This window comes from Lineus longissimus, chromosome 9 (assembly GCF_910592395.1).
Source record: "Lineus longissimus chromosome 9, tnLinLong1.2, whole genome shotgun sequence".
Classification (NCBI taxonomy): domain Eukaryota; kingdom Metazoa; phylum Nemertea; class Pilidiophora; order Heteronemertea; family Lineidae; genus Lineus; species Lineus longissimus.
In genome coordinates this window covers 7,632,682-7,644,835 of record NC_088316.1, presented here as the reverse complement: position 1 = coordinate 7,644,835, position 12,154 = coordinate 7,632,682, and the positions used below count along the sequence as shown (strand labels likewise).

General features: G+C 41.9%; 1 protein-coding gene across 1 annotated transcript in view; it reads left to right on the top strand.

The window, feature by feature from the left end:
- Positions 1-12,154, top strand: part of LOC135493214 (torsin-1A-like) — a 120,558-nt gene that overhangs the window by 100,240 nt on the left and 8,164 nt on the right. Inside the window, exon 5 of the mRNA XM_064780313.1 lies at positions 7,813-7,937. Coding sequence (XP_064636383.1) covers positions 7,813-7,937 — 125 coding nt within the window. The remainder of the gene's footprint in view (positions 1-7,812; positions 7,938-12,154) is intronic.

Genomic DNA, 12,154 nt, shown 5'->3' with positions numbered 1-12,154 from the left:
AATGCAATGTGCCATCAGACACACCTATGTTACATACAAAAGGAGAACTGAAACTCTGGCAGCGTCTTGACCACCACTCTCTCCATTGGCAAGATGATCTCTCTATAGGTTGTATGAAGGGTGACCTGGACCAATGGCCGTGATGGTAAGGCGACCTGCTCAGGCATTCTCTCTGTGCCGTCCAGGAATCGCTGTCTGACAGGACCAGGGGTTGGACATTGGCTGGCTCCATCGGTTGTCGGCAGGCACTTGTGGACCGGCACAGCATTTCAGTCAGTGTTGAGTTGTGGTCATAAGCAAATTCATCTTCATCCGTTCGTATGTGCCTTGGTAGGCACACCAACGGCACCACCAATGGCACCACCAAGTAGTACGGGTAGGTTGTTGCACTGGCTCAGGTGTCGACCTTATCAAACATACGGTAGTGAGGTAGTATCATTATGGACAGCCAATCAAAACAATCGGTGTATAATGAGAGTTGGGCTAGTTCAGGTTTAGTACAGACCATCTTGATATGCAGGTGGATACTTTAGGTTTTACGGAGAGCCTGCTTGGCCAAAGGGAGTTCCTTGTCACCCATGTACGGCTTGAGCTAGTTGTGGTGCACCACCCTCCTTTTTGCCTTCGCATCGTATTGAACAAGGCAGTCCAAGTCGTTTATTTTCTTGACGACAAGGAACAGCTCCTCGTATAGCACTCTAAGCTTTTGAGTAATATCCAGTTGGCTCAAATCTGGTAGAAACCACACCATGTTGCCTTTTGCGTAACAATTCACTTATGTTTTGGGGTCATTGTCTGCCATTTGCCTTGTGGCGTATTATTTCTTGAGGTTTGCCCTAGCAAGTTCATGTGCTGTTTTTAGGTGCTCTTTTAGGGTTTCGACATATTTGACTTAGGGAGTGATGTTCCCTTCTTTGTTGTCACTATGGATGCCGTATGGGCATCCATATCTCAATATGACTGTGAGCGGCCATCATTCCGAAGAATCTCTTCGGCAGCAGTGGCAGTCACCTCATCACTCTTGACATCAGGTCAGAGGGCTTGAATTTGGAGAATCCCATACTCTGGGGCTTCACTGAGCGAGTCCTTGGCTGATTCAAACTAGCTGGTGAGGAAGTTGAAGAAGGTGAGGACGTACATCACAAGTGCATGGAGTTAGCTGGACATGACTGTTACACCCCTGACGATCCGGACTGGCTTATGGGCTTTCTGTAAGGAACTCGCCATTTCAGTGGATCGTTTTTCGCAGTTGCTGCAAGGTTCGCACAGTAATGCCTCGTTGATTGCACATTGGCAGTTCTGTGGTTCGTCCCACCGGATTCTCAACATGGCGTTGTTGTTGAGGTGGTTCTTTCCTGACAGCACTTCCAACCATCTGGCTGGCTCCTGCTGGTTGAAAATTCACTTCAGGGATTGGTGATCGGTGCACACCAAGAAACAACGTCCCAGAAGATATTGGCAGTAATACTCTGTAAAGTGTATGATAGTAAGCAGTTCTCAGTTGGTGACGCAGTGGTTCCATTAGGGTTTAATCAGCGTTCGACTCCCATATGCTACAACCCACTCCCGGCCCTTCTGAAATTGCGACAAGACAGATCCAATGCTGTGTGCTGATGTGTTGAGTATCATCAGCCCTTCATCTTCTGGGTATGCAATTATTTCCGGGCAAACAAGTTCTGCTTTGAGGTTGTCTATGACTTCCTGGCACTCAGTGGTCCATTAGAACTTGATATTCTTCTTGGTGCGGTCAATAAGGGGCATCATCTTCTTTGAGTAATCCTCGATGTATCTACGGTAATAGGAGCCTAGTCCCAACACTGCATGTACTTCTGTGACCGTCTTGGGGATTCCTCAAGCCAGTATTCTACATTTGCTTTGCTCGGTAAGACGTGATTTTACATCACAGTGTTGCCAAGAAAATCAACTCAGTCCTTCAGCAAGGCACACTTTCTTGGTTTCAGTTTCAAACCTGTGTTACAGACACCTGTTCTGTAATTTATATTTTATGTAATTACAATGTAAGAGTCCCCAAGTTCACATTCCACCTAAAGCAGTCCTACATGTATTTCTGTACAGACTTTACATACCAGATATTTGGTCAAATAAGAACTGCACCACCACAACACTTCCTCTAACTGTGACCAAAACTGTTCTCCCCATATCCACTGCACAAGACATGCATGAACATTACCTGAGGTGAACACATGGTCCCTGGACCATTTTATTTTATACCGATTTCCTGTGATTTACGTAATTTCATACAACAATGTGGCATGGACAATGAATTGGTGCACTCTAAAAGAGAAATTGTCTGTGGACAGCTAAATACCCAGTCATCAAGGCATATGAATGGCAGCTAAGGCAGCCGTTTATCTGTCCACGGACGACAGTGTTTTATCCTCCATTTGGGGATCACGTCCAAAGTCCGCGAATATTCACTGCGCAAATCGAGGCAAAAATTTGCCTGGTCGAATATCGCCACACTCATTCGCCTCCAAATCGCTGCCTGCTTTGGCGATTCTAATATGATCAGGTGAAAATTCAGACTGAATGAAAATCGCAGGCAAAAATCGATCAATAATCGCCCTTGATTCGCTCTTGCCAGCCATTGAAATGGCGTGAATATTACATGTGTTGTAGTATGCGAATTCCGACATCAGCTGATAGCAGACCAAACAAAAACACAACTGGAATTCCTGGTCAACCTGACTCCAGTAATCAAATATATCACATCTATCCACAAGGAGTTACACAAATTTGGCACAGAGGTTTGAGGTTGTTAGTATTATGGTATGCATTCTGAAGGATTGTGGCAGAATGTACTGAATCAAACAGCTAATCATAGTTAGGCTTATGTTTCCGAGTCTCAGCCAACCAATCAAGATCGTTGTAGTATCAAACATTTGGCGAGTAGGCAACCTGTCAGAATTCATTACCTTGAAAAAAATAAATTGCGGTAGTTAAAGACAAAATTGCTGTGGAGAGCTTCTGACACCACAATGCTGCTGTGTGCATTCTGGGAATTTCCATCCCTCCTAATTCCGTGCATATTGAGCCAGTTGGACAGATGAACAAACATATAGCAATATTTCTTTCTGAAATTAACATATAGTTTTGACCGATTTGTTTATGTGACGTGACTGCACTTTTCCACCGTGCATTCTGGGAATTTCCATCCCTCCTAATTCCGTGCATATTGAGCCAGTTGGACGGATGAACAAACATATAGCAATGATTCTTTGGGTCTGAAATTAACATATAGTTTATAACATATACCGATTTGTTTATGTGACGTGACTGCACTTTTCCACCGATAAAGCTTGGCGAAAATCGTTGCAACATCATTAGCGAATATCGGACAAGAGCCTTCAATTTCGTAAAATCGCTCCATTATAGCCTGGAGCGATTTTTGGGGCAATATCGAAGAATAGGCGCGATTGTGGGCGAATTTCGCATCTGACATAGTGGTGATTTCATATAATCTCCACGCATTCGCCTGCCAATTTTCGGACAGATTTCACGGGTGAAATACTGTAGGGTGAATTTCGCCGGTGAATATCGCGTGCTTACTTTGTGTAGCGGCAATGATATCTTTAGACTTTAATCATGCCGTGGCTTGTTTCATCCACCCTTACTGGAAATACGACTATTTCTTCTCTAAACTAACGGAAGACAACACCAACAAGCTTGATTTCTTTTCACATCTATTCACCTCGTAATCAACTGAAAGACAATAATTGAACAACAACTAAGTACATATTCATAACAACAAAGAGACATTCATGGAAGACAATAGCACATCCACCAGGAGGACTGGAAAACCTGTTACAACATTGTCCTCAAGGAGGTGGAGACACCTGACGATTGAATATCAGACTAAAATATTCATAAAATGGACTGAGATTATGCTACTAAAGTCCATATTGCTGCCCAAAAACTTGATGTTAACTACAAACAATATTATTAAGATGAAGCGCTCCAATTACCGAGCTACCTCACAGAGACGATAAATTGAACACATCACGATATAATCAAGTACTAGCCAGGTTGAGATGTCCGAAGTGGTGCAACGACAGAAATGTCACCGGGAATATTAAATCTATACTTGATCTAAAAAAACAAGCCACTAAGTTCTAAGTTCTTGTCATCACAATAAAGGAAATTATTTCTATTCTAGACATATTAGTTACCTTTGTAAGGCCCTTAAATTCTCTATAAAACTTTCGGGGATGAGGCAAATTCACTCATTTGAAGGACCAAAAAATAGGGAAGAGTCTGGATCTTAACAATGGCGGCAAAAGCGATAACATGAGGAGAAAATAGGTGGAGCCCTCTACAAAGCTTAAAGGCCGGCTACAACCAATAAAAAACAGATTTACCAAGAAACAGACTGGCCACAGTCACACTTTGGACGTGATCCCTAATAGCAGATAACCTAAATGCATGTTCAAATACCTTGATCAATTCAGGCCTTATTGTTGGCTCAGCTGACAAAGTCAGCGAAGCTGGTAATATTACCAAGGGAATGGTGTCTGTCCTTCCTTCCATGTCACTTTTGGGCATTTTGTATCCGCAAGGCCTAGGCACTTCGTTGATGCTGCTAAATTAGGCGTAATCCAAGATGAACTCAGAAACCAAAAATCAGCGCGGTCTCACCTGCATTAAGCAAATGAGGTCATCGGGAAGTTTAAACTTCATTCCTTTATACCTTGGTCCACAGAGGAAATATTGTTTTCACATCTGGCCGAATATTTTTTGATAATTTTTCATTTTTACTTGTAATGGAATTAGTTTAGTTTTCACCGCCAGTTGGCGCTACTGGCACATTTAACTGAATTTCTGACGATTCAAAAGCCCAGGTCATTACATATAGTTGCGCGGTTGTATTCTGCGCATGGAATTGGCCAAGGAACCAGGCTATATTTCAGCATACCCACTGTGACCAGTCTAAAGATGGAAGATTGATTTTGCAACACGGTAACCAATTTTCTGCAAAAAAGAAGTCAAGTAGGCGATATTATCACTAGTTCCTTTCAGTGGGTAGTCATAAGGTCTTTAGGGACTACTTTCAGAAATTAGTTCTTGAAAATTTGGCCACAATTCTGTGAAAACGATACTAGAATAGAAGTGCACGCTCTGTTCGCGAATTATTTTGAAGTGGAGAATTCCCGCAGTATGTGCAGTGAATCAGCATGATTCTGTTTGCATTTTAGTTTTTTAGTACTACGATTTTTACATGAGTAAAAAGTAGACATTCCAAGCAACACAATAATGTTACTCCCATAAAAATTGATTCAAAATTGACGGAGCTACGGCATTCTGTTCGGCAATTGGCAGCGCTGATAAAATACATTGCATGCTAATGGATGCCAAATGGCGCACTTTAAAAAGCGCTCATTGGACAACGTAGGGAATCACCAGAAATGACGTCATCGCTGGTCTTAATAAAAAAAGGATGGGTTCCGATCGACTCACTAGGGATACGCAGTAGAGCACAATGTCATGAAAAACGACCCTTTGTAAATTCCAATCACCTGCAGGACAGGTCAGTTTCTCTCAATAAAGTTAATTTTGTTGACTCCTGTAATCTCTACCTGATTAAAAAAAAAAGACAGTGGTGTTAGTCCTAAACAGGTCATTTCTATTTATTTTTACCTCTGTTATCAGGATACCTTTCAATTACCGACATCATTTTGTATCCTTGTGCTGTACAACCCAGCCTGGACATACTACAGTTGTCCATGGAGAAGTCACATCCTCTCTGACACTTCTTGTCTGTAAAGCTACCGATACAACATACTGAACTAGGAAATCTTCCTTTTTGCCTCCTGTAATATTTACATACCATGGATGATTATTTCAGTCATATTTCATCCAGCTGGCAGCTCTGTATTGGAAATTTTAGTGGTATAACGTGTTCTCTTGACCTTCAAACAGTAGTATAAAGCCGATATTTACTACTTTACACCCTCAGTCCTGTGTTATTAGGTCATCCAGCTGAGCGCCAGGCCCTTGGGCCTCTTGTTTAATGTAACATTTTGACCTTGACCTAATTTCCAAGGTATCCGCCGAGGTCAAACTCTAAAATTCCACCAACAGTGGTACATTTTGTTATTGTCTGTCTCAAGACTTTTCGGCTCACCTGTTGGGAGTATACGATACCATGGCGTCCGTTTTCTGTTAGCAGAGCACGTTTTATAACGGCTGGGGCCTCATGGCTGAAACTTGGCTTGATGGTAACTTTGGCCAATATGTAGATATGAAATCAGCTGATGGAAGAAGTGATATTAACTCTCACATGACAATGAATGTCCGTTCCTATTGATCAGCATAAAATCCCGACTTGGTCAGGGCATTAAAATGCATGAGCCTCCGTGATGATGCAAGTTCGTCGTCCAAAAAAGACTGAGTATGAAGTTATGGGAACAGGCGGCACTGTGTACAGTTTCTTAAAACATAGATACTTTTTAATTAGACCTCCAGACGCGTTTCGCCTCATTTGTTTAGCATCACATAGGCTCATCAGTGGGGTTACGATGTGAAATGTCCGAAGCTGGCCTCGGGTGTTTTCGGAAGCATGCGTGATGTATTTTTACGGAGCAGGAAACACTCATGAAATCAGCTGATGGAAGAAGTGATAATAACTCTCACATGACAATGAATGTCCGTTCCCATTGATCAGCATAAAATCCCGACTTGGTCAGGGCATTAAAATGCATGAGACACAGGATCGCCTCCGTGATGACCAAGTTCGTCGTCCAAAAAAGACTTGAGTATGAAGATATGGGAACAGGCGGCACTGTGTACAGTTTCTTAAAACATAGATACTTTTTAATTAGACCTCCAGACGCGTCTCGCCTCATTTGTTTTGCATCACATAGGCTCATCAGTGGGGTTACAGTGTGAAATGTTGGATTGTTTTTGTTCAAGTGACAGGTCTGACGTCGCTGGCGACTGTGCTTGTTGTGGCGACATTACGTTGGTTGTGACGCATTGCTATACTGTTGATAATTCCGGTATCACGAAGCTGGCCTCGGGTGTTTTCAGAGGCATTCGTGATGACTTTGGCCAATATGCCCAGACTTATTTTCACGTTTTGAGTTTTGCAATTTGACCTTCTTTCTAGTCTCCAGGTGACCATCTTGAAAATCCAGTTTTCGCCAATTTGTTGTTTTCAAATTAATGCCAACGATTAATCTGAAGAGCCAAACATTGGACTAAAAGTATTTGACCTTTACCTCATTTCAAAGGTCGCAGAGGTTTTTGTGTAACATGATGGTTTAAACCGCCATCCAGAGTGCGAAAAAAAGTCACTCCAATAGTGGCACTTTTGTCAATATTTGTCCTAGACTCTTGAATTTTGATATGTCAACACCTATTTGGCATCTCTACATGTTGACATAAATTTAGGTCTGTGTAACCTACTTTTTGCGTAAATAAACCAAGGTCGTAAAATCCCATGTGGGTCACATCAAAACCATTCACTGAGTGATCTTTGAATTTATGTCATTTATTGATCAGATCAAGGTTAGCCATGACCTAATTTCCAAGGTCACTGACGTCAAATTCTCTGTAACCATAACAGTAACCATATTCTTGTTATTGACCATAGGTGAGCACATGGCCCCAGGCCATTTCATTGATATGTGCGGTACAAAAATGTAGTCAGTGTGAACTACTTTTCAAAGTAACCTAGGTCAAACTTTAAAATTGCACAGAGAGAATCACATTTTGCAGCTCTCATAAACCACTTTCGAGTCATTATACTTCCATGAGTGATATAAAGCAGTTGTTGAATTCTCTTTTTAATAGTAACGCAGCTGGCAATGACATCACTATCCACACATTAGATCGTTGGAAGGAGGGCAAGAAAAGAGAAGATATAACTTACAAGGAAATGGAGGAAGTCATCACTTTTGGATCTTTCAATCAAAAAGGTATGTCTAATATATTACAAGTAGCTCATCAGGGTGAGCTCATACCATCATATCTTCCCCTTATACCTTCATACCGTGCTCTCTCTTCGGCTGAGCTTAATGGATTATTAACTTGCCGTGATGGTCCACATTTTTGTCTCACCGTAGGGGAGTCTATACGATAGCTCTGTGTTCGTTGTCGTCGTCGTCGTCGCCTGTTGTCGTCCGTCGTATCCTGTGGCACATTTCTTAACCGCTTGTGCTATGAACCTGAAACTTTGTATACATCATGCTCAAGGTCATATGTACCCTGACACTGAATTTTGCTCCAGTCTGATTCTTGACTTTGCCACCAGGGGGCTTAAACCGAAAAGTTAAAATGTGCAATATCTCATTTATCACTGATTTGTTTTTGACAAAAATGTTATGGCTGGTACCCCTAGCAAGGATACATCACATATCATACAGGTTTTGGATTTGACCTACTTACTTTGTTACTTTGTGTTAGTTTGTATTTGAGGAAGAACGCACATCCATATGATGAGTGAGGCTCACTTTGCAGGCAGTTGCTGACCGAATTTAAGCTGAACACTGTGGGTGTGTCGAAGGTGAGTGAATTATTTTATTTTCATCTGATGAATAAAGCACAGGTGAACAACATTATGATGATTTTTAGCAGAGTCCGTCAAAATTTATGCGATATCCATCCTATATGATGATCCCAAAGTTCCGATACTTTGGCAATGGAGGATTGCCATTAGCGAATTCAGGCCAGAAACATACCTTCAACACAATCACGACAATTGTGCGTTCAAAACATCTGTGAATGACCCAAAATCACCCAGACTCCACTCATAAGATACACCTCCACTGAAAAAAATTGCTGAAACCTCGGTAAACATTTCATGAGTGCTGAAATTGACCATTTTAAAGATCGTTTTCCTCTCCCTCGATTACCCTTTTAGAAATGTACTGTACAGCACGTATAGATACACACCCAGTGTAAATGTATACACAAATGCATACAAACCTGCTGTATAAATTATCATCAAAGGTATTGAATCTATATTCTCAATCATATCAATGAATGAGGTATAACAAGTTCGTGAGAAACAACTCTTAAACAACTTGGTTAATCTGAGACTAAATTGAATCTGCTTTATTATCCACAAACATATCATATACGGGTTACAAATACATACAGGATGAATGCAATTACTCTGATTGGTTCAGAGAAAGGGATTAAAATCAGGAATGGTAATTAAGTCGTCTCATTGACTGCAAGAGGGAGGAGCTTAGCGGCAAGCTGCAAGTGGTATAAACAAGCATGGTTACATACATAATTAGCTGGCGGCGACATTCTCCAGCCCCCAAAAAAAGGTTGGATTCTTAGAAAATCTAATTCAAAAGTTAAGCTGATAATAATGTAAGTCCATTGCGTTGTGTTTAAATAAGTTGTGAAAAATCTGTTACAATCAACTAAACTGGGTAGATCAAAGCTAAAGTTATACCAGTCAAATTATAAGACGTCTGAAGTGGGCATCGAAACAAAGTACAAATAAATCTTAATCCCAAGATTAGTAAATGGAACACACAGTCTGTTGTAGCAATTATCAATTAAGCTGTTATTCAAAAACTGAAACCTTGGAGTGAAGTGAGGCAGAATAACTACAAATGAGACTGCATGGTCAAAAAGTAGAGTACACAATAAACAGGAAGTATACTGGTAGACAGGATGGCTACAGTGCCTAAGACAAATTTAAAGATTAAGATGCATGAATGAAGAACACATGTTATCCACAGTTATTCCAGATGGAAAGAAAACATTGGTAATCCAAAGTAGCCAGAATGAAGTAATCCGTGGGAACCTGGGTGGTTCAGTTCTTAGCAAGAGGAAACACATGTATAAATCCACAAATATGGTAACGTATTGGCAAGTATTGGCTAGAAACTATTACTACACACTAGATCATAAATGCATTGAGTTAGTCCACAAGTAATTATAAGTGACTAAATGATAAACACACTAAAATATATTGCAATCTTCAAACTTAGTGATTGATGCTAATAAATCCAAGATTGCAAGTGTCCAGTAGCAGTAAATCTACTAAATGTCAACAAATTATGCATTAAGCGCAACAGACCAGTCCTTTATACGTTGTCGGGCTTCCAGAGCCGCTTTACGTGTTGGTCTATCATTGACAACAGTGTCAGTGTCTGGAGTGTTACTTATATCCTCATCAGTTTTAATCTCAGACTGATTGTCAACGTTTACCTCCAGTGGGTACAGTTTTGTAATGGGTCTGCTGGTTTTGCCAGTGTGCGTTTTAATCTCGGCGGAACGCACAAGTCCATCATTGCCCTTGTTTAGGCTTTCAACAATGGCAAGTTGCCACTTGGGGCGAGGAAGTTGATTATTGTCAACCATGACGATATCTGCAGTGCGAATGCGGTTTACTAGTGCGCCTTTCCCAGAGAGATTGTCCTTTTCGCGTAATACTGCAAGGTACTCCTGGGACCAGCGTTTCCAAAAGCTACAGTGGATTTTGCCAGCCGTTGTGAGCGTTTTTGCAAGGTTTCCTGATCAAAGCTAGGGTCCTGTAACTCATCTATATCCATGGTGTAGTACGGCAATACTGTAATGGGGCGTCCATTCAGTAAATGTGATGGCGTTAATGGCAGAAGATCATTAGAGTCAGATGAGACATCAGTCAATGGGCGATCATTAATCACCGCTTCAATTTCAGCTAGAACAGTTTGTAGCTCATCAGCAGAAACAAAGGCACGGCCGAGCACCTTCTTTAGTGTCATTTTGGTAACTCCAATGAGGCGCTCCCAAAAACCCCCCAAACCATGGGGCGCGTTTAGGAATGAATTTCCACTCAACTCAATGGCCTGCTGAGTAGGCCTGAACTTGAGGCGATTTCATGAGTTTATGTAATTGATCCGCAGCTGAAACTAGTGGAGCCATTGTCTGAGAGCATTTTGCTAGGGAGAGAACTCCGGGCAGCGAAACGTCGGAAACAACGGAGAAAAGTTTCTGTACTACAATTCAAGATGGACTGCTCTCGTAACGGCACATGTAAACAGGCATATGTACGACTTGTGTTCCTTGCCTGCTACAGTTACGTAACATTCTCCAGTGAAATCACAGCCGGTAACAGTGAAGCTGGGGGCTTCATGCAATCTCATGGCTTGAAGTGGTGCGGGGATTGGCTTCTTGTAGGGTTTCCCGTTAACCCTTTTGCACATGACACAAGTCCTCAGTAAAGATTTTGCGTATTGTCTCAACTGAGTAATCCAAAACCGATGGCGGAGTTGAGTCATGATAGTTTGTAGTCCTGAGTGTTTCACCATTGAGAGAGCGTCCATCACTAAGAGTTCGGTGAAGCGTGTTTTCGGTGGAAGTAGGATTGGAAACTTGGACTTGTAATCTAAAGGTGCGTTATGAAGCCTTCCTCCCACACGAAGTATTCCATCAGCATCAATGAAAAGGCGAAGTTGGTGCGACAATTGCCCAAGCGATTTCTCCTTTTTCCTCAGAGCGATGATTTCGCTCTCGTACGTGAGACTCTGAATGTCCTTTATCCATGACAGTTCAGCTTTACTGATTTCCTGAGCGGTGAGAACTCCAGCAGTTCGCTTATTACAATCGGTGCAGATGTTGTGTGTAAAGTGCAGGACAAATGCGGTAACACGCAGTAACTTTCCCATTGATGAGTGTCTGTTCGGGTCGATAATCTCACAGTCAAGGTATGCAGGATTTTGCTATCGCATAGTTTTGGTATGGGCCAGTTGCCTGTAGTTAACCACTTAGGTCCGTGCCACCAAATGTCACTGGAGGCAAGTTCTGCTGAAGTTATTCCGCGTGAAATCAAGTCAGCAGGGTTTTCATGCGTATTGCAGTAATTGAACTCGTTTATGATACCAAAACTCTTGATCTCGGTGACTCTGTTCTGAACGAAACAAGGAAGTCTATTATCACTTGCTAACCAGTGCAAAATGATTTGGCTGTCTGACCAAAGTACGCATTTCTGAATTTGCATCGGACCTTTCAGGCTGTTGTAAGCAAGGTTAATCAGGCGCGTGCCAAGTAAGGCTCCCATCAGCTCGGCGCGTGGTATTGTCAGCAGTTGTTTAACAGCGGTCACCCGGGCCATCGAGATGACGAGAGAGACAGTTTTAGTGTTAACTTGGTGTAGGTAGACCACCCCACCATACGCTTTGGCGCTGGCATC